Source organism: Prinia subflava (assembly GCF_021018805.1).
Source record: "Prinia subflava isolate CZ2003 ecotype Zambia chromosome W unlocalized genomic scaffold, Cam_Psub_1.2 scaffold_36_NEW, whole genome shotgun sequence".
Taxonomy (NCBI): domain Eukaryota; kingdom Metazoa; phylum Chordata; class Aves; order Passeriformes; family Cisticolidae; genus Prinia; species Prinia subflava.
The window spans coordinates 469800-492518 of record NW_026960611.1 but is presented as its reverse complement, the minus strand read 5'-3'; the positions used below and the strand labels follow the sequence as shown (position 1 = coordinate 492518).

General features: G+C 44.1%; 2 protein-coding genes across 10 annotated transcripts in view; one reads left to right on the top strand and one right to left on the bottom strand.

Annotated features, from left to right (window-relative positions):
- LOC134565152 (ubiquitin-associated protein 1-like) overlaps positions 1 to 8047 on the bottom strand; it is a 74644-nt gene extending 66597 nt beyond the window's left edge. For 2 of the 5 annotated variants that reach the window (XM_063424600.1, XM_063424604.1), the window contains exon 1: positions 7878 to 8015. In XM_063424600.1, the coding sequence (XP_063280670.1) occupies positions 7878 to 7977 (100 nt within the window). In that variant the 5' untranslated portion in view covers positions 7978 to 8015. Of the gene's footprint in view, positions 1 to 7877 lie in introns of all 5 variants that reach the window. The other 3 variants (XM_063424605.1, XM_063424603.1, XM_063424601.1) reach the window with 3 other exon arrangements.
- A 5503-nt stretch (positions 8048 to 13550) lies between these two features.
- Positions 13551 to 22719, top strand: part of LOC134565149 (DDB1- and CUL4-associated factor 12-like) — a 95455-nt gene continuing 86286 nt past the window's right edge. For 4 of the 5 annotated variants that reach the window (XM_063424595.1, XM_063424596.1, XM_063424598.1 and 1 more), the window contains exons 1-2: positions 13551 to 13838; positions 14575 to 14829. In XM_063424595.1, coding sequence (XP_063280665.1) covers positions 13767 to 13838; positions 14575 to 14829 — 327 coding nt within the window. In that variant the 5' untranslated portion in view covers positions 13551 to 13766. Of the gene's footprint in view, positions 13950 to 14574; positions 14830 to 22719 lie in introns of all 5 variants that reach the window. The other variant, XM_063424597.1, reaches the window with a different exon arrangement.

Here is a 22719-nt window from a genome sequence, read left to right as displayed (position 1 = left end):
AACTGTAACAAGAGGTCCAAATTCGAAGGACAGTCCATAACATCAAACTAATTCAGTTATTTCCTGTGCAATGACTGAGGAGCAGAAGGACAGGAATCAATAAAACAGCACTTTTAAAAACATTTCCAGAATACATGAATAAGAAAGACATGGAGAAAAGAGCCACTGAAGAGTAGGTCTGCATGCAGATTATTGGATTACAAGACAACACTCTAGCGATGGCAATAACATCCATATATAGGACTTTACATGCAGATGTTGGATAGCATCTTCCTAGCAGTGACACACTGTTGGGAAGGATGAAATAGGAAAGCCTTATAAATATGATTGCTTGGCAAAAGATTTCAAGAATATGAAACCTATAATCGAAGTAGAAATGAAGGCAAACTTTGAGATGTAAGATGCCAAGCTGTTAGTTACTGAACAACTGGAAAACAATGGTTTAGCCAGTTGAAGGAGAATCCCTCTTGATTGAACAATACCCTTGGCAAATAACAGGATGCAAAGGGTCCAAAGGTTGGGGAGACCCTGCTGACATGGCAGGGAAGAAAAAAGGGGTCTAGAAACTAGCTTCTAGGGTTTAAAATGTAACACGGTATGGTAATGTAGTACTTCTAATAGGCTGTATGTAAATTCTATAGGATTTGTGTCTTTTACTGGTTGGATGATTGTAAATTAGCATATTCAAGACAAAAAGAGATGTAACGTAACGAGAACTTAGGCATCATTTTTCATCTTCTTCATCTTTCGCCTTCTTGCTCTATCTCTCTTGGGCACGCGTCTAGCTGTGGCTGGCAGCTTTAAGCAGAGCTCTTGTACTCACAACCCTATGCAATAAACCGCATGTTTCAAGAGCTGCCTAGACTCCAGAGATATCTCATGACCGTCCCCAAATCTCCTACAACAAACATTAGGGAAAACTGATTCTTCAAATTGTGCCATTTCTTAGCATGACATAATGGGCAACTAGATCTGCTTCAGTACATATCAGTCAATGGGAAGTTAAAGCAGAAGGCAGCCCTTCCATACACTCTCAGAGAACCATGGCATCTCTCACTCTCTTGTTCCATATGGATTCATCACATTAACATTATACACCTGTAGTTATGCAGCTATCTTCATGTCATGTCCCACTTTGGTCATACAGTCTCTCACAGGATCTTTCTGGACAAACTGTCCAGCACACAGCTGGATAAACACACAATGTGATGGGTGAGCAACTGGCTCACAGGTCAGGCACAAAGGGTTTTAGTGAATGGGGTGACATCAGACTGGTGATCTGCCACTAGTGGGGTTCCACACGGCTCTATTTTAGGCCCTGTGCTCTTCAACATCTTCATAAATGAATTGGACATAGGACCGGAAGGGGTACTAAGCAAGTTCGCAGACAATACAAAACTGGAAGGAGCTGTTGACTCTCTCAAAGGCAGGGAGGCCCTGCAGAGACCATGACAAATTAGAGAGCTGGGCAGTCACAAACTATATGAAGATCAACAAGGGAAAGCATCAGATTCTGCACCTGGGATGAGACAACCCTAGATGTATGGACAGACTGGGGAATGAGATGCTGGAAAACAACACCATGGAAAGGGACCTGGGGGTCCTGGTCGATGGCAAGTTGAATATGAGTCAGCAGTGCCCTGGCAGCCAGGAGGGGCAACCATGTCCTTGGAGTGCATCAGGCACAGCATCGCCAGATGGTTGAGGGAGGTGATTGTCCTGCTCTGCTCTGCACTGGTGTGGCATCACCTTGAATATCATGAGCAGTTTTGGCCACCACAATATAAGAAAGGTATTAAACTATTAGAGAGCATCCAAAGGAGGGCTGTGAAGATGGTGAAGGGGCTTGAGAGGAAGACATATGAGGAGTGGCTGAGGGGAGACCTCATTGCAGTCTACAACTTCCTTGTGAGGGGACAGGTAGGGGCAGACAGTGATCTCTTCTCTCTGGTACCCAGTGACAGGACCCAAGGGAATGGCCTGAAGTTGTCTGGGGACGTTTAGGTTGGATATTAGAAAAAGGTTCTTGACCGAGAGAGTGGTTGGGCACTAGAACAGGCTCCCCAGGGAAGTGGTCACAGCACCAAGCCTGGCAGAGTTCAAGAAGTGTTTGGACAATACTCTCAGGCACAGGGTGTGACTCTCAGGGATGGTCCTGTACAGGGCTGGGAGATGGATTCGATGATCCTTTTGGGTCCCTTCCAACTCAGCATATTCTATGATTCTGTGATTAAAGACACTGCATTTGCTAAAAGCACATACTATTTGGACTGGTTAAGGATTTAAGGCTCTGAACTGATAATAAACAGCTCTATTCCTCCTGCCAGATCCTGACCGGATATTTGGGACATAAGTTCATTTGCCATACATTTCACCCAGAAATAAGGGGAAATGCTACAAGGGTGAAAAAAAACAGTACACTAATGCACCAGTTTTTCAATCACTGAATAACTTACCAGCCATATAAGTTTCCAATGAAGCTGAAGCTCTTATACCACACACGCCTCTAGAACTACAAGTTTCACAGGCAAGAACATAAGAAAATCAAAAATTACTTATAGACAGCCCAGTGGTCAAGGCAGATCAGTGCAAGCTTTTTCTTTGGCCAGAGACTGATGTGTCAAGTCTAGAAGATGCACCTATTCTAAATTCCCATTTAACTGTTGCAGCAAATGGGTGACCTTTTTAAAATGGACCCTTTCCAAAAAGACAGCCCTGTCACAAGAGAAAAGCATCTGCAACTAACATCTAAGGCTGATCTGACTTCCAAACACAACATATAAGGAGATAACATCAGTTCTGTCAACTCCAAGAACAGATATGGGTTTAGTGTAGTTCCTACTATTGACTGCTACCCAAGTTATTTAAAGATCATCTAAACAGATAAACAGAAAAGAAAAAAGAGTTTACATCTTGTTTTGGCCTTGAGATCACCTTCACTAATGTAGAAGCTACATTACCACCAAGAAAAGGGTGTCATGGTTTAACCCCAACTAGGAACAAGAGTACCACACAGCCGCTTGCTCACTTCCACCCCATCCTACTGGGAAAGGGGGGGGAAGTAGAAAAAAAAGTAAAACTCATGGGTTGAGATAAGAACAGTTTAATAACTAAAACAAGGTCAAGTTTAAAATTATAATAATATTAATAAAAAGGAGGAGGAAAGTGGAAGATAAACCCCAAGAAAAATGACGGATGCACAATTGCCCTCTACCCACTGACTGATACACAGCCCATCCCCAAACATCAATCAGCCTCCTTTTGGGTAAATCCCTGTAGTGGATTGACCCTGGCTGGATGCCAGGCATCCACCAAAGCTGCTCTCTCACTCTCTTCCACACTAGGACAGGGAAGAGAAAATATAACGAAGGATTCATGAGTTGAGATAAGGACCAGGAGGTTCCCAAATACCATCATGGGCAAAACAGGCCCTAATTATAGATATTAATCTAATTTATTGCTAACAAAATCAGAGCAGGATAAGGAAAAGTAAAATAAACTCTTAAAAATACCTTCTCCACACCCCTCCCTCCTTCTCAGCTCTACCTCCTCCCCAAGCAGCACAGGGAGACAGGGAATGGGAGTTATGGTCAGTTCATCACCCGTTGTTTTTCCCACTGCTCAGGGAGAGGAGTCCTTCCTCTGCTCCACCATGGGGACCCTCCCATGGGAGACGGTTCTCTGCAAACTTCTCCAACGTGAGTCCATCCCACAGGCAACAGTCCTCCCCAAACTGCTGCAACATGGGTCACTCTTCCATGGGGTGCAGCCCTTCAAGGACAGGCTGCTCTATCATGTGCCCCTCTCTCCACAGGCCTCCCACAGGGTCACAGCCTCCTCTAAGGCATCCCTCTGCTCTGGTGTGGGTTTCCTCCATGGGCTGCAGGTGGATCTCTGCATCCCCATGGATCTCCATGGGCTGCAGGGGAACAGCTGCTTCACCATAGTCTTCACCATGGGCTGCAGAGGAATCCCAGCTCTGGCACCTGGAGCAGCTCCTGCCCCTCCTTCTCCACTGACCTTGGTGTCTGCAGAGTTGTTCCTCTCACATGTTCTCACCCTGCTCTTCTTTGTCTGCAATTAAAACTGCACAATCACTTCTTTTTTCTTCTTAAACATGTTATTCCTGAGGTCTTACCACCATTTCTAATTGCCCCAGCCTTGGCCAGCAGCACATCTGTCTTTGGAGCTGCCAGGGATTGGCTCTGCCAGACATGGAGGAAGCTTCTGGCAGCTTCTCACAGAAGCCACCTCTGCAGCTTCCCCACTACTAAAGCTTGGCCATGCAAACCCAATACATTTCCCCAGTTTATATACTGGGCAGGATGTTTTAAGGAATGGAACATCCCTTTTGCCAGTTCAGATCAGCTGTCCCAGCTGCACTCCCTCCCAGCTCTTTGCACAGCTCTATCCTGGCAGAGCATGAGACACTGAAAAGCCCTTGACTCAGGGTAATCCCTGCTCAGCAACAGCCAGAACATGTGTGTTATCAGCATTATTCCCATACTGAATCCAAAGCACAGCACTGAACCAGCTACTAATAAAAAAAGAACTCTATCCCAGCTGAAACCAGGACAGGGTGGTAAACTAGACCATTTTCCCCTCCATGAAATACAGTAGCAGCAAGACAGACATTTGCATGATAAACCATGCCAGAAAATATAAATGTGCTGGGCAATTCCTACATTCTAGGGGAAAAAAAGGAAGAAAATATAATCTAGCACTCATACCACTAGTGAGGGCTATAATAATCTCACAATGCAGTAATGAAACAAGTCCTAAATTTGATGAGCAGAACAACTGCTTTTAACTATTTTCCTATATCTTAAGTCTTGAATAGCAAATGCCTACCAGTTCTGAGAGCTTAAAATAATCAGATAGAAAGCATCTAGTAATTATGAACAAATTTAGCTACTTCAACTTAATTAGCATGACTTCATACTACTATGAATGAGTCAAATATTTAACAATGCTTTAACAATTTAGTGTTTATAAACTAGGAATCTAGTTTTAATTTAGAGCTCAGAATTGATGAAACAAATCAAGTTAAAATGCACACTCTTTATGTCTAGATTAAGCATGCCACTAACACTTAGCATAACTGGTCATAGGCATGCTCTTAGAAATCCAACCTCACAAACTCAAGGAACAAACTGCACCAGACATTTCAGTCATGACTTCATCTGCTGCTAGCCTAGAGATGCCAAATGGTGCAAGCACAAATATATACATTAGGAAAGGGCTTAAATTAAATCTTTCACATAATCTAGTAGAGAATTATCATGAATGCTGATCTTCAGCAACATAAACCAGACTAACCAGGAGCTCACAACTCTTTACTAGCTTCCATGAAAACATCTACCAATAGCTAAGTAGCTTAAGTATATTCAGACCATCTTCCAGCTGAAGAACTGACTGCTGCTTGTATAGGGCTTATGTTCTGATATGACCACTTAAAATGTTACTCTGGTGTAAGAATTTCTGACACAAAATGCAGTTGAGAAAACATAAGCTCAGAATTTCCATTTTAACTCAGTTTAAAACTGTAACACTACTAATGCAACATTGGCATTTTGAACCTATCTGCTTTCCCTTCCAGAAAAGATTTAAACCAAAGTCAGAGAAATTATATTCTGCTTCCCCTTTTAAATACGTCTGTGTTTCAAGTACATTACAAGCTTAAAGGATTCCAAAAAGACCTTGTAGCCTTACAAAGAAGGGAAAACAAACACACACACACACCCCCCATTATCAAGTCTAGACATAGAAGCTGTTCTTTCAAAATTTACCAACCACAGGAAAGACAGTATTTCTTAACATTAAAGAAAATACCTTCCCTATGCAAGCAAAGATTTGGAATAAATCTGATCATTTAAGAGAGGGAAAAATCCCAATGCTCAGTTTCTCTTTGGAGACCTCATACAAGACTATACTGACTGCAAAAGGTCATTAGGAACACAGAACAGGAGGTTATTCAAACCAAGTCATAGGGTCAAAGCATGAAGCAATGCACTTGCATACCTACCTAAGTAGTTAACACACAACTGTAAGCTTATCCTTCTTTACCTTTTCTTCAAATAATCGTTTTCAAAAACCTCTTTCAGAGCTTTTCAATTACAGTTCCATTAGACCTCCTTTACACTGACGTTGATCTGAATTGCACAGATCAATTTTAAATAGATAGTCATGCCTTTAGGCATCCTTGTAAAATGACAGCTGAAGCTTTGGAATTTATGATTGAAAAGACCGGGAGTTATGATGTTAGAAACAAAATGCCAGAGAAGGCTGGACAGAAGTTTTGTCTAATAAGTAAAACTGAATTTCTCACAGATTAATTTATCAAAATATTAAATCCAGCACCAAGTGTAAAATACGAGAACAGGTTAATGTCAACACTTATGATATAGACTGGAAATTGACAACAATATTGACTATCCTGAATTATCAATCCCTAAAGTTTGTGGAAACAACACAAAATCATAAGCTTATACAATTAAAAAGGAGAATGACCAAGATGATAACTTTTGTGGCATTATAGCACTTTTGCCACCAGCACCAGCCAAAACAGCTCTGGCTGCCAGTGTGACAGAATTAGATGTATTCTGCTGGATTGGTCCAGAAACCTGATTCCTATTTTGTTAGAGATTTTTGTCTCTAGGATAAGTACCAGGCATTGCAAAACACCATGTAAACAATGGAGATGGAACTCTTCCACGTGGTTGTGATGATTTTTTTATCATTAATTTTTTTTATCCATTAACATAAACTATTCAGTAAGTCTCCCACCTAATCAGTGTACTCCTACAATAGTCTGAAAATTGAAGTTTAATTCACTAAAGAGAAAGTAACATTTATTCATTCACATATATCTAAGATTTCCTTGGGTCTCCCTTTGAAGTTTCAAGTATTATAATAATGATGAGGAAAAAGAAAAAGAGGAATAAAACCCAAGAGAAACAAGTGCTGCACAGTTCAATTACTCACCACCCACTGACCCATGTCCAGCCAGACCCCGAGCAGCGATTGGTGGCTCCCAGCCAACTCTCCCAGTTTATATACTGGGCATGACATTCTATGGAATGGAATATCCCTTTGGCCAGTTCAGATCAGCTGTCTTGGCCATGCTCCCTCCCAGCTCCTTGTGCACCTGCCCACTGGCAGAGCCTGAGACACTGAAAAGCCATTGACTTAGGATAAGCACCACTTAGCAACAACCAAAACATCAGGATGTTATCAGCATTATTCTCATACTGAATCCAAGACACAGCACTGTAACAGCTACTGAGAAGAAAATTAACTCTATCCCATCTGAAACCAGGGCAGTCTAAAAACTTTAAATCACCCAATTGCAATGGTGATCTAAAGTATCACTGACTTTTGAATCACAGCTCTGCATGTACAAAAACCTGCAGTACAGTTGTAGTACTGCAACGTAACACCATCCTGGCACACGGCCTTGAAGAAATCGGTCCAACTTTGATATGATGTTACCACACATACCATCTCAGTCTCATTCCCTTCCCCACAGCTAGTACAGCACCTCCATTAAAGGGTACCTTCAAAAACAATACCGAGAGGCCGTGAAGGCGGTGCAAGGCCATGCAGAAACGCAGCGCTCACAGGCTCGCTCCCCTGCACAGCCGGGGGAGCAGCTCCCAAACATGCGAACCCCGGCCCCGCGAGGCCAGCGGCCCTGCAGCCGCCCCGTCACACCAGCTGAATCACGGTGAGGGCGCGGATGGTCCCTCACCCCGGACAAGGAGAAGCGGCAGCGACGTTTAACCGGGCAGCGGGGCGGAGGGCCCGAGGAGCAGCCGGCTGCGCCCCCCACCCAGACCAGCATTTGCATTCCCATTCCCTACCGGCTCGCTTCTTACCTGCGCGGCACCTGGCGGTTCCGGCTGTCCCCACGGTCACTGCCCACCTCCCGCCGGTACGAAACGCGCACCCTATCACCACCTCCAGCCCCTCAACCATGAGAAGCCATGTTGTCTACCTACCCTGCACCTCGCCTCCCCAATGACACGCTGACGTCACGCCGCGAGGTCACCTACTCCCGCCGAGCCAATCAGGAGGTGCTCAGGGTGACATCACCTCAGCGGAAGAGGGGTGGGGCGAGGATACTTTCATTTCCTTCTGTTCAGAGCGGACTGGAGGTATCTGGATCTCTGCCTGTCCCGGCTGTGGGCCTGTTCCCGGCTCCGGCCCTGCCCGGGGGCTCCTCTAGCACTTTCTACCTCTCTCCTACAGACGACTCCGGGATGGATGAAGGTGGCGAGCCAGGCCCAAAGGGGGCATTTCGCCCCATACGTCTCAGCCTCTTCCCTTAGCAGAGAGGGCTGCCTCGACACCTGCCCTCAGTCTCTTCACGAGGGGCTGCATGCCCGCCCGGCACAGCTGAGGAGGCACTCCTGCTGGATGCCCTGGAGCATAGCACATCCCCCAAGAGCAGCTTTGGCAGCAGGTTTTCAGTTATTTGAGAGGGCCTTTGTGAAATACAAAGTTATGTTTCGTGTCAGGGAAATGAAGAAAATCTGTGTAATTGTAGTTGTGGGACACGGCCATGGGACAGTTATAAAGATGAGTTCTAATAAACAACTGAGGAAAGCATGGAAGGAAGTTTTTGAATAAATCTTTTGCTTGCAATTACCTATTATAAGTCTCAAGCTATTCTGTAATAAGTGCCTTTAATTATAACCTTAGAAGCTTGCTTTATATTAAAAAAATTTTAACTGAAGTTTTAGAATGTAAAAAGGCTTTTAGACAAAAGAAGGAAGTAAGAAGGGGACCCAGGCCTTCACAGAAGGTGGGAAAACATCCTGGACATGAAAACAAGACTTCAGCTCACTGATTTATGGCTCCCGAAGAGGGAAACTGGACATCACTATCGGAGATTGATGGACCTGGAAAATAGAAAGGGGATCCCCACATCTGTAAGCCAGACCCCACCATCTGAAAAACATATCCTGTATGTACATCCTGGAATATTGAAATATCAAAATAGATCACAATAGCCTATAGAATTGTACAGGACAAAATATGAATTTATGACTGTTAAGTATCGAATTGTGATGTTAAAACTAGAAATGGGAACTGCTGAGAAAGCTTATGAATATGTATGAATATAGCCAATAAAATCCCAGCAAGTCCAGCAATCGGTGTGCAGTCGGAAGGGAAAACCCCTACCACTGTACCCAGCGGGCTGTCTTTGCTCACACTTTACCAGGCTAATTAATTAATTATTAAACTGAATTGCTGCTTGATATATTGGCCGTGTCAAGTGTCTCATTTCTAACACCTTGGTACAAAATTAAGGTGTTTTGTCCAAAATGGAGGTGAAAGTTATGGGTGTGAGGGAGGATGTAGAGAGGAGCATTAGTCATAGTAAATCATGACTGAAAACAGCTAAAAACTATTATCCCTTGGGCATTTTATCCTCAGGGTAACCTAGAAAGCCTGATAGGTTCTTTTCTATTTTCTTTTTTTTTTTCCAAATTGACTTTTCACAGCACCCTTGTCTTTATGGTTTGTTAGGTGAAAAGACACCAAAAATGCATAAAAGAAATGCCATTTTTTTCAGTAAAATAGTATGTTTACTGATTTCATGTGACTTGAGACACCAGAGGGTTTCAAGTGGTCAGGAGCTGGCTGTCTTTTCAGTCTTCCTGTATATCACGCTTTTTTCTCCCTGTCTTTCTTTTTCTTTCCTTTATAGTGTTACTCATTGGTGATCATTTGGTTTGGGTAACTTAATTTTTGCCTCTATAAGCATAGGAAAAAGTTCGTGAGCCATGTGAACATAAGGAAAAGCACACATCCATCCACATCAGTTTTAAGGCAGCATAATCACTGTAATAAATGCCAAGCAAATTCCAGATTAATAAATGATTTTATTAATTTTAGAAAAATCAATGACCACAATTTCAGGTAAGCCAACAATCAAAGAATTAGTGTTGAGTCCTGGGATCGGCACTGGGTGAACCTTAGCTACGGCCTCTATCGTACCGCAGCTCCCCCTGTTCACATTTGCAGTTCTGTGAGTCCAGTTTTTATACAGTTTCTTTAGTGAGACCGAGCTTACTTCATGCTTTCTTTGTCCCTTCAGTTTTCCTTCATATTCATGGAGATTCATCCTCACTGTTCAGTCAGTTGAATAGTTCTTCTGAGGGGAGATGAATATTGGATGTGACTTCTGGGAATCATATATTGATATGTGTGTCCCTGATGGCGGAGCAAGGCCCACCTCAGTGGTGTTCATGGCAGAGCAAGGCCCATCTCAGTGGTGTTCGCAATCCTATCTCCGGAGAGGACCCATCTTCCTCGGATTCCCTCTCCTTTTCTCTTGTAAATTCGGTCATTCCCCAGTTCCCAGCAAGAGTCGTTCTCCTATTCCCGAATCTGTCCACCCCCAGTCCCGTATGATTTTACCATTTATTTCAAAAGGCACAACTTGATTTATATTATGCATACATTATAAGCACGAATTATTTAACATCATTTATCACAATCATACAAATGTTTGCCCTTTATTTCCCCTATAATAAGGGAGTTTTGTGGTGGAGAAGAGTACCTCAGAGTTTGACTAAGCACCTCATTGTGCACTGGTCTCTTGTATTCACTTAGAGAAGCCAAGTGATAAAGCCAAGCTAGTTAAAAGTGTCTCTTTAAGGGGAACCTGGGATAAAGTTTTGCAAAGTGAAGCCAGTGCCAGGCATTATTTCCTCTGGTCTAGCGGTGGAAGGGGAGGAGAAGGTGTTTTATGCTTGTTGTATGGAAAATCACGCTATGAAAAGCCAGTGTCCATAAAGGAGACGGAGGAGTCCTTCAACTTTATTTGAATAAAGGGAGAGAGGCCACTGGAGCACAAGCCTGTGGGGTTTTCTCTCTCAGGGTTTCGGAGGGCGCAGCCTCCTTTTATCCTAACTCCTGTCTGCATTTTGCCCTCTTCCTTTCCCTGCTGGCTGAGGTACTAGCAAGGTACGGCCTTCATGATCCGCCTACCACATATCCCCCCTTGAACCTGTCATTTTACCCCAAAGTTCAGAAGTTCAGCCTTGTGCAGACTCCACTTGTCTGTTTCAGGAGCCAAGGTGTCTGGGCCCTGTTAGGAACCTGCTGCCCAAAGTCAGTAGAGACATTTAGACCCATTTCAAAGACGTTAACACCCACACCTTCACCCATAGAATTGTTTATAAAGACATTAGCACACATCTTTCCTATCATTGCGGTCTGATTTTCCCATAGGAGAGATGTAGAACTTCAGTATAGATTGTACTAGTTACAATCAACAGGAATATGCTCACAGGCTGTCTCAGTAAAAGATCACTGTGCTGATTTGGGCTGGGGTAGAATTAATCTGCTACACAGTAGCTGGAAATGGTGTTGATAATACAGGGCCTCTCCTATGCTTAAATTGATGGGGCCCAGGGAGGCCATCAGTGTTATAAATACATATTATATTGTTGGCTTTTCACAAGTATTAAGATAAATGCTATATGTATAATGGAAAAATGGCTTTGCTGTATGGATATAGTTTTTATTTATGCTATTAGCAAAATTAGACATAGTGGTGATAGCTGATATAATATGCTTTAACTGTCTGCTTGGTTGTGTTATAAATGCATATTATATAATTGGCTTTTCACACATATTAAAATGAATAGCCCATGTGTTATGTTGGGAAGTTATACTGTATTCATATAGTTTCTTTCAGTAGTATGATAAATGTAGTTTTTAGGTTATAGAATAATAGTAAAATAGAAATTATGTTATGTAAAGATGCTTTTGTAATTAGCTCGAGAAATAGAGAAGATAATGTCCTGGGTTGAAAAATGTAGCCAAAAATGTGTATTCTATTTTCATCTGTTGAAACCTGTTGGGAGATATTGTTCTTTATCTCTTGTAACTCTAGGGGTAGAAAGAGGGCAGATGCCTTCTGTTAATGGAATAACTGATAAAACCAGATATGGCAGTGCCTCCTTATCTCTTCCTCCACCCATCCTCCTCTGAGGGACATCACCTGTGAATGGGCCATTTAAGGCTTCTCACATGACTGATAACATTACCTCATTCCATTGTGAGATGCTCCACCCAGCAGGAGGAGCCAGAGCCTTTCCACCAGGATAAAACCAGCAATCCCAAACACCAAGGTAGTCTGTTTCCACTGGATTCCCAGAGGACGACTGGACCCTTGTTTTGAGGATCATCTCTACTTCAACAGAGCCACAACTGTCACTCCAGGAGGACTTACTTCAGGCTGCTTCCAATACCCTGACCAACAGGTTTGCATTTTGACTCTGTCAGTGGTCCTTTGTACTATTGCATTTGTCTTATTTTATTTTTATTTTATTTTTATCTTTCTTGTTGTTTGTTCCCTCTCTATTAAATTGTATTTCTGACTTGGAGTCTCACTGGTTTTGCTTTCAAACCAGCACAGAAAACCAAAGAATTTTTTTCACAGTGTGCTAGCTTGATAAGAGATAGCAGCAACGACCAAAAAGGTTCTGAGAAAAGATTTATGGCATAGCTCTGCAACTTAATGGCACCATGAGAAGACCAGATTTATGAATGGAAGGGAGAAGGGGGGGATTGAGATTAAACAGGAACACCTACGATTTGAAAGGAATGTTTGAATCATGTCTGTAATGTATGAATATTCAACACACTAGTGTTTTTAAGGGATGAGTCTTTATTAAGCAGGGTACCCGCATGGTGAATTCAATGGGAGGGTACCCAGGTACCTGTAAAAGAATACTTTTGTTCTTATTGTCTCCTGATTGTCCATTTGTATTTTTTTAATTAAACTTTTAAAATTTTACTGAGTGAACCTCGTTTTTTACAGTTGGGATAACATCTAGTGAACATATGATGGGGACTCTGCTGCTGACATGCCAACTATCAAGACTTACCGTCTATGGAAAGTATGGACCTAGGCCCAAACTGGAGGTGATAAAGAAGGACTAAAACCACAGCCAAGAAACACACATGCTCTAAAAAGATGGACCCAGGGAGGGGCCATGCTAAACAGTTCCTGGAATATGTAAACTAGTTTGTTGAAAAGTATGAATATGCATAATGATTTATGAATATGCAACAGGCTGATATAATAGAAAAAGTATTTAAGGAGTGTCTCCAAAGATAGTAGGGGTTCTCTTGGTTGAATGCCAAGTACCCAGCCGTTAACTCTTTGCTTTATTATCTCTGTCTCCTATTGTCTTTTATTAAACTTTTTAAATTTTACCAGGAAAGTGAACCTCGTTTTTCACACCAGCGAGCGCCGCCGATTCGTGCAGGGCAGCGGGGAACAGACGAGTGGCGAAGCCGGGAAGCTTCGCTCCGAGCTCCGCTGGCGCCAACGCCAGGGGGCGCCGCCACGCCCCCGACGGGGCCACACTGCCCGGCAGCCGCAGAGGGTGGGCCAGTTCACCACCCTCCCTCCTCCAGTTGCTAGGAAACGAGACTTGGTCGGTGTGGGACAGCCGTCGCAAAGGCACGGTGCGACTGTCGTAAAAACATCTCGAAGAAAATGTCGTGAAGCGCAGTCGGTAGGGTCTGTGACGAAGAGAGTGACCGGGCCTGGCTCCCCGCACTTATTTGCCCAGTACTCCGGTGGCCCCCCTCCCCCTCTTCCTCCATGTGGGGCCCAGGTTGGGCTCTCGGCTTCTTCTTCTTCTTCTTCTTCTTCTTCTTCTTCTTCTTCTTCTTCTTCTTCTTCTTCTTCTTCTTCTCCTCCTCCTCCTCCTCCTTCTCCTCCTTCTCCTTCTCCTATGGCCCGGAAAACAGTTAGCAGGAAACGGAAAGCGGCAACGGCTGCCGCCGGGGAGATCCAGGGGGAGCAGGTAGGCTGGGCAGCGGGAACCGGGCGTATGAGGGCAGTGAGGCAGAAGTCCACATGCCGGTGCCTGGGGTGACCCTGACTGGGGGTTGCCGTGTCCCAGTGCCCGGTTGAGGTAGGGGAAAAGGGCAGGGTCTTTCGGTGCCTGGGGAAAGTGTCCTGGGGGGGGAGATGGTGGGGAGGAGTAGTCCCGGCCCCGGTGGCTGTCGTTGCGATACAGCAGGCAGCTTTCCCCCGTCCCTGCTCCGGTGGCCCCGGCAGCTTTCTGTTCGGCCCGTAACCGCCGAGTCCCCGCCGCCCCAGAGCTGAGCGTTACTGCGAAGCGGCCCCAGGCCGGACCGGAGGAGGCCGATAATCGGCGCGGTCAGTATCAGATGGCCCCCGCGGTGTCACCTCCAAACCTGCCGAGCTCATGCCAGGAGGCTGTCGGGACTGCTTTTCCGTTTAAAGTGCTTCTTGGCTTCCTCTTGTTTCTATAAGCTTTTGGTGGCCCAACGGTGTCGAACCCGGGTGAATTGTTTTCAGTATTATGGCAGTATTACTTCTTTATCAAATATTTATGTTTAATTTTATTTTGCTGAAGGCTTTATCACAATTTCTGAGTTAATCTTAGTGTATGGTATTATATGGGTAGTTTGGAAGGCTTCAGTATTTTGCTGAGAATATCTTTGAATTTAGAAGGCTTGTGTCTTGAGTTTGTTCTAGTTGCTTTATCTAAGTTTAATGCTTCTTTTCCACAGTATGGGTGGGATCACTCAGTTCACAAAAGGAAAAGACTCCTCCAGGTGAAAAGGTCTGTGGTGTACTACCTGAAAGGTAGAGAGGTCAGGATGCAGAATGAGTCCAGCTATCACCGCTTGTTGCATGGATATGCTGCCCAGCAGCTTCCCAGCCTCTTGAAGGAGAGAGAATTTCACCTTGGAATCCTTAATAAAGTATTTGCCTCCCAGTGGCTGAACCATCGGCAAGTGGTGTGTGGGACAAAATGCAACACAGTAAGTGCCACCTATCTTTTGCTTCTCGCTGTTAATTATTCTACCCCCAAGTGACATTTCCCATAATTGAAGTATGTAGATAGCCAAGGAATATATTAGGAAATAATTAGGTGTGTATTCCAATTTGTGCACAATTAATTTTGAATCAAGGTAATGCTTAACGATCACCCGTTCTCATCTGAAAACATGGCACTGTGTATGGCCTGAAACCTGAACATGAAGCCTATACCTCATGCAGCATCTGTCTAATCCACATAGAGCGATTTACATCTATTTGCAAGATGGCAAGCAACAGTAGGGTTCGATCTTTCTTCCTGTCCTGCAAATGTATAGTTAATGAATGATGCTAGCTTTGCTAAATGGTAGCTAACATGCCTGGCAAAACTTGCTAGTAACACTATTGTGTTCAGTCTCTTACCATTTGGTTTTATGTGTGGTTCTGTGCTGCTGACTTGAGTCTGGAGCATCTCTCTTATGAGGAGAGACTGGGAGCTGGGCCCATTTAGTCTAGAGAAGACTGAGAGGGGATCTCAATGCAGATAATTATCTCAAAGGCAGGTGCCAAGAGGATGGTGCCAGACTCTTTACAGTGATGCCCAGTGACAGGATGAGGATCAATGGCCATAAACTAAAACACAAGAAGTTTCACCTCAACATGAGGAAGAACTTCTTTACATTGAGGGTAGCAGAACACTGGAACAGGCTGCTCAGGGAGGGCATGGAGTCTCCCCCTCTGGAGACATTCAAAACCCACCTGGATACATTCCTGTCACCTGCTCTGAGTGACTGTGCCTTAGCAGGGGATTGGACTGGATGATCTCCAGAGGTTCCTTCCAACCCTAATGATTCTGTGACTTCAAAAAGTTGCTACAAAACTAAAACTGTGGTTAAACTCCAGATATTCTTCAGAGTAGCTAGAAATGTTCCAAACTGAAAAAAAATATTTCAGATCTTCAGGACTATCCTTTACTTTTCCAGTTTGTATTTTTTTTTCCACTCTAAATCTGTTTTCAGTGTTTAAATAACTTTCCCACAAACAACAACAACAAAAAAACCCTGTGATTTTCAGTCAGTTTCACCATTTAAAAATAATCTTTCATCAGTTTTTTAGGGAGAGGAGTCTCTCTTAGAACTTCCATGGAATTTCCCCACTGACAACCTAGAACAGTTCTCTTGTGAGTTTTAACTGTCACAAAAACAGCTGCCTGGGGAAACCTGCTTCTGTGAAATCCCCTCCCATTAGCAGTTTCCCAAGCTGCTTATGGGTCATGGACTCATACATACTGGGGGTGTCACTTTTTAAAGATGCACAACTCCAAAGGCAAAGGATTCTTCATCTCAGGGAACAGAGATGTCTTCTCACTCCTTCACTGGCGCAGAGGGCTTCTTATCTCTCTCTGTTCAGGCATCTCATGAGATCACAAGAATCACAACTACTAATTCAATATCACCCAGTCTGTCACAGATAGCTTTGCTCAAATCCACAAATCTGAACAATCATCTCCCCAAATGCATCTTTTCCCCCATGATTTAAAGGGATAATGTACTGTCTTGGTTTGGAAAGACAGGTATCTGTCAGGGAAAACGGGAGTTTCCCTTGGAATGGAGAATGTAAAGCGTCCTCCCTTCAAATTATTACAATTTTGCAATTAGGAGCTTTCAGGCAAAAATATGGGAATAGGAGTAACAGTTCTTTACTAGGAATATTAAAAATGCAAATGCAGTAATACAAAAAAAAAACAAACAAAAAACAAGCAGGCAAACAAATCAAAAGTCCTAGAAAACCCTGACGGAGTCAGGAATATGACTTGACACCCTGTCTGCCAGGGTGTTGGAAGCAGTCCAAATAAGTCCTCCTGGAGTGACAGATGTGGTTCTGTTGGAGTAGAGATGATCCTGTAGTGGCGGTGAGATGAGTCCATTCTTCCTCTGAGAATCCAGTGGAAAAGTGGATGCTTGGTGTTCCTACAGCTCAGTTTTTATCTTGGTGGGAACGGCTGGCTCCCCCCCCACTGGGTAGAGCAACTCACAATGGGATGGTATAATGTGTCATGTTATTGGTGAGCCTTAAGGCCCATTAACAGAAGATATTCTCCTCAGAGGGTGGACAGTGGTGGAAGAGATAAGAAACACTGCCCCACCTGGTTTTAACAGCTGGCCTATTATCAGAAGGCATCTGCCCCCCTCTCCCCTGGAGTTACAAGAGATAAAGGAAAAAAAACCTCCAAATATCTCCCCAAATGGTTTCAACAGATGAAATAGAATACACCTTTTTTTTGGTTACATAACCCAAGACATCTACATATAGAGTTCATTACCAATGCTCAATAAGACATGGCTCAGTAAGAGAGGTCCAGCCTAAAATGGCAAACTCCTCAATCCCTTCTCCCAATAGTTTTTTCACTCTCTCTTCACTGACTGTCCATGCTGTGTCTCCTTGTAGTTCAATCGCTTTGTCCTTTTCCTCTCTCTCAGGGAATGGTTAGAGCTCTGGAAGTTTCATTTTGTGCCAAGAAAGAATTAAAACATGCCCAGGCCTGCAGTGGTCATGTGATTTCTGCCGGGCTGTGGCTCTGGCTGCACGGCAGTGGAAGCTCAAAGCCGTGCCGATGGGGGAGGCTAGTGGATGCCTTCCCCTTCACCCCTCGGTCTCATGGGGTGGACTCACAGAACGGAGCCAGCACTGCCAAGCCCAGAGCTGCTATCAGAGGCTGCAGCCTCCCCTCCCCCTCGCTGGCAGCTGGGGGGGAAGGGCCAAGGGGCACGGGCAGGAGCCAGGCCTGGCTCTCTCCCCCAGCAAGGGGGACATGGCCAGCCTGTCAGCATGGCCAGGCCCCAGGCCTGCTCCCCCCCAGCAGGGGGGAGCAGCAGGGGCCTAGCTGGCCTGGGTCGCTCCGAGGAGTGGCCCCAGAGCCAGTGTGACCTGCTTGCAAGCTGGAAGGAAAAGAAATTTCCCAGGCTTCTCCTGATTTGTAAGCCTATGTGACCCAGAGGTGTATCCCTATATTTAACTGGCCAATCCGGTTGACAATTTCAGTGTCAGTCACTAATTGGTTTTTGTGGATGCATGGCTGGAAAAGCAGGGACATGTGCACAATCCTGCTTTTAGCCTAAAGAATGAGTAGAAGCTGAAACGTCCTTGAACTGTTCTTTAGATGGGATAAGGATGAAGTAAACTTTGGAGCAATAGCTATACAGGATGCTAGGCAGGATGTGCTGACCATAAGTTGGAGAAGGCTCACAGCATCCAGCTGCGTGGACAGAGCTTCTAAGCCAATTACGTATACTGCAAGAACACGTGAACACTATGGTTTAACCAATGATGTTCAGAGTTAGGTGCATGATATGCTTAGCACAGTATAAATGTAAGCCAAATAGCTGAATAAACAAGCAAGATTTTTAACTCATATTGAGTGCTATCTTGACTCTGGCTGATTCCAGGCAACAGGTTTTTACCATCCATACTAAACCAACACAGCCTCTGCTCCCTTAGTAACACAATCTTCTTGGTTATTCTTTTTGCCAGCAGTCTTTGTCATATATTCCCTCATCAGAGCGGTCCGCATCACAGGGTCAGTGACCAGACATAACACCTTCACTTCTATTCTTGCCTTGAGTTTCTCTCTCCCACAGCTTCCACTGTATCAGTGAGTCGTTAAAAACTGATATGATCACGGACAAAGATCCTCTAACTAATTAAAGTTAAAAAGTGGTATGTTTATTCACTGGTGAGTGGCACGGGAGTCGTCTCTGAAAGGTGTGACCACCCTGAACAAGGTTCTTTACCCTCTATTTATTTCCCAAAATCTTACATACAATACATATGCATAACCCCAGAACCTCCCATCTCCATTTGGTATTAAAATGAAGCTATTAGTCCTTCACGCATGCTCAATTCTTCTCTTGAATTGGGTAGGTGGTCTCGAATTCGGTCAGTGATCTCAAAGGATGAAGTCAGGGCAGTCTTCATCAGGTCTCTGTGACCCTCTGGCATGATCCAAGGTCCCCTGTTTTGTGATTAATTGATATAAAGTCCAGGTGCTGGCCATTGTTCTTACTGGTTTCAATCTGTTCTTATAACAGTTCACTTACTCAACTTCCTTCTATAAACAAGCTCATAATGGCAAGCAATATAACAATTAGCTCTAGCTTAAGCATCTAATAATCATTAACCTACCATTTGCTTATCTAACTTACATCCTGATCAATATGAATTGCTTCTAACCCTTAGCTAAAATCTTAACTCTTTAAAATCATGATTCACCAGGGCCAAGAGGTCTGTGATGCTACCCAGCTCAGCTCCTATAGCTGTCTGGTCTTCCATAGTATCAAACTCACTGGCTTCTTTTACCACTGCTCACTTCTCAGATGTTTCTTTATATCATGGATTGTTTCTCTGCACTCTTTCAAGTAGGACATGGTATCAGACCCAGCCAGCATGGGTTTAGGAGGGGTAGGTCGTGTTTGACCAACCTGGTCTCCTTTTATGACCAGGTGACCTGCCTGGTAGATGCAGGAAAGGCTGTGGATGTTGTCTATTTGTACTTCAGCAAGGCCTTTGACACTGTTTTCCACAGCATACTCCTGGAAAAGCTGGCAGCCCACAGTTTGGACAGGAGCACTCTTTGCTGGGTTGAGAACTGGCTGGATGGCCAGGCCCAGAGAATGGTGGTGAACGGTGATGCATCCAGTTGGTGGCCAGTCACTATTGGTGTCCCTCAGGGGTGTGTGTTGGGGCCAGTTCTGTTCAATATTTTTATTGACTACATGGATGATGGTATTGAGTCTTTCATTAGTAAATTTGCAGATGACACTAAGCTGGGAGTGTGTCAATCTGTTGGAAGGTAGGAGGGCTCTGCAGAGAGACCTGGAACGGTTGGATGAATGGGTGGAATCCAATAAGATGACATTTAATAAGTCTGAGTGCCGAGTCCTGCATTTTGGCCACAGTAACCTCCTGCAACGCTATAGGCTGGGGATGGTGTGGCTGGACAGTGGCCAGGTGGAAAGGGACCTGGGGATAGTGGCCAACAGCTGACTGAACATGAGCCAGCAGTGTGCCTTGGTGGCCAAGAAGGCCAATGACATCCTGGCCTGTATCAGGAATAGTGTGTCCAGCAGGTCATTCTTCCCTTGTACTCTGCACTGGTGAGGCCGTACTTTGAGTACCATGTCCAGTTCTGGGCCCCTCAGTTTAGGAAAGATGTTGAGACACTTGAGCGCGTCCAGAGTAGAGCAACAAGGCTGGTGAGGGGCTTGGAACACAAGCCCTATGAGGAACGACTGAGGGAGCTGGGGTTGTTCAGCCTGGAGAAAAGGAGACTCAGAGGTGACCTTATCACTCTCTACAACTTCCTGAAGGGTGGTTGTACTCAGGTGGGGGTTGGTCTCTTTTTCCAGACAGCAACTGACAGAACGAGAGGACACAGTCTTAATCTGCACCAAGGGCAATTTAGGTTGGATGTTAGGAAAAAGTTTTTTACTGTAAGGGTGATAAAGTACTGGAATAGTCTGCCCGGGGAGGTGGTGGATTCACCATCCCTGGATGTGTTTAAGGAAAGACTGGATGTGGCACTTGGTGCCATGGTTTAGTTGAGGTGTTAGGGCATGGGTTGGACTCGATGATCTTGAAGGTCTCTTCCAACCTAGTGATTCTGTGTGACATGTGAGGCTATTACCCACTTGCGTTGCCTGTACAGCACAACCTGTGAGTAGGTTTTGTGCTAAGATTAGTGCATGTTCTGATCTCCACCAGAAAGCAGGCATAGTAGTTTGATATCTTAGTCTTTAGAGTCCATGTTTCTTTTGGGCTTGGCATGTTATCAGTAAATATGTATTGCTGCAGAACAGAAGCCAAGCATTCTATTAACATAGAAAAATGAGGTCTTTATAATCTAAATAAAAGTCAAGACTGGGAAAAATCAAACAGTGCTACTCAGTGTGACCGGTGGGGGTATTGGTATAATGACCTTGTAAGCATTGTCTTGCTTCTCTTGTTAGCAAAAAGCAAATCTGAAGGAAAACAATAATATCATTTTCCAGCTTGGCAAGGGGGAATTTTTTCTCTGAAGTTGTACTTTTGCAGAATAGGATGTTCCCACCTGCTTGTTCTTGCTGGCACTGATGTGTGTGTGGCTGGGGAATCAGCTGGATCGGCTTGCTGCTTTGTGTGCAGATAGGCTTTCTTGTAGGGTTAGTTTTACTTAGGCAGAGATCTGATGCAGCTGATCTTTCAGCTAGCTGAGGACTAGTTGCTGTCATAGGGGTGGTGAAACTTTGGGTGGATGAGGAAGAGGCAAGTGGATTCTCAAAGACTGGCTTAAGCCAATTGTGAAACTTCATCACAGTTGATTTTCTCTTAGTGACTCAATTTTTAGCTGGGCAATGTGTTTATCTGGGGTTTCTTTAAAACGTTAATATGAATGACAAGAATGTGCCTGTGATTTCTGAGAGCAGTATGTGAAGAGCTGGGGCACAGAGCATGTGAGGTACTTCTGTAAGGAATAAGCAGTCTCTTTCATGCATGTTCTTTATGTTTTGTAAATCTATGTCCATCCTGCTTGCGTAATAAAAAAGTGCTGTAGCTCAAGGTGGCACCCTTGTTTGGTTGATTTGTACGATCAACTAAAAGATAGGGCTGCCTGTTCATCTGCTGTTCTGTGTGTAGGGGCAGCAACAGAGGATGCAAGTCTAATGTGCTGCCTTGAAATGACATTTAATAGGCCTGGGGTTTAATTTTGCTGTATAAAGTCAATGCTTTCAGTTAAAGATGCATGGGAAAGGCACTTATATTTAATTAATTGGTAATTTTGTTGGGTTCCTGTTTCTCCCCTCCCCCAAACTGTTGTCTCTGAAAGGCAGGTAATAAAATGGAAGTATACTTGATGAAAGAGCCTGGCAAACTGTTCTGATCACAGTATTGTAAATAAATTAAGGATGAATTTTCCAGTTCAGACTCTGGTTGATAGACACTTGATTCCTTGCCACAGTCTTTACTTTTGGCAAATTGATTAATGAAGTTCCTTAGTCAATGAAGTGGGGCAGTTTCTTGATTAACTTGATTGTAAGCAGTTTGAAAAGGGGACAGCTGCAGTGTTGCCTTTTTCCCAACCTGGAAATGAAACTCGAGATAATTTTAGTAAGGAGGTAATATAAAAGGGGATCTTTATTTGAAGGCCTTCAGAGGCAGTTATGGAAAGATGTTCACAAAAGCCTGCCCCTCCAAGGGATGAGTACATTTTATAGGTTTTAGGAAATTAACATAATTGATAAAAAGCACCAATTAGGAGGATGTGGTGATGCAATTCCCCCCCAGGTTAAGCCCCTTCTCTGGAGTCCCCCCTTAGCACTAGCTGTACTTTGTCCATGAAAATGTATCTTGAAGAGTTGTTCTCAGCCTTGGTTCCCAGGAAGAACCAAGATAGCATTGGGACCCTGTACCCCCTGGGGCTTGGAGCTCTGGAATTTGTTTTGTCTTTCTGCCTAGGGAAAGGCCATGGAAAAGTACTGGGAAAACGAGTCACTAATACAAGAGGCTACAAAGCTACAAATATGTGTGAAGAATACAGAGAACATAGAAAAAAGGCAAAACCCAAATGGCATCAGCAGAGTAATTGTATGGGGGCCTGTCATGGTTTGACACTGACCCAATGCCAGGCACCCATGAAAGTCACTCCTTTACCCTCCCCTGCCACAGCTGGGCAAAGGAGACAAAAAAAAAATTAACAAAGGGTTAATGAATTGAGATAAAGACTGAAAGAAAACACTCCAAGGGCGAAACAGGATCAACTTAAAGTTGCAAAGTGTATTTATTACTAAGAGTCAGAGGAGGATAATGAGAAGTAAAATAAGCCCTTAAAACACCTTTTCCCCCCAGCCACTCCTTCCTTC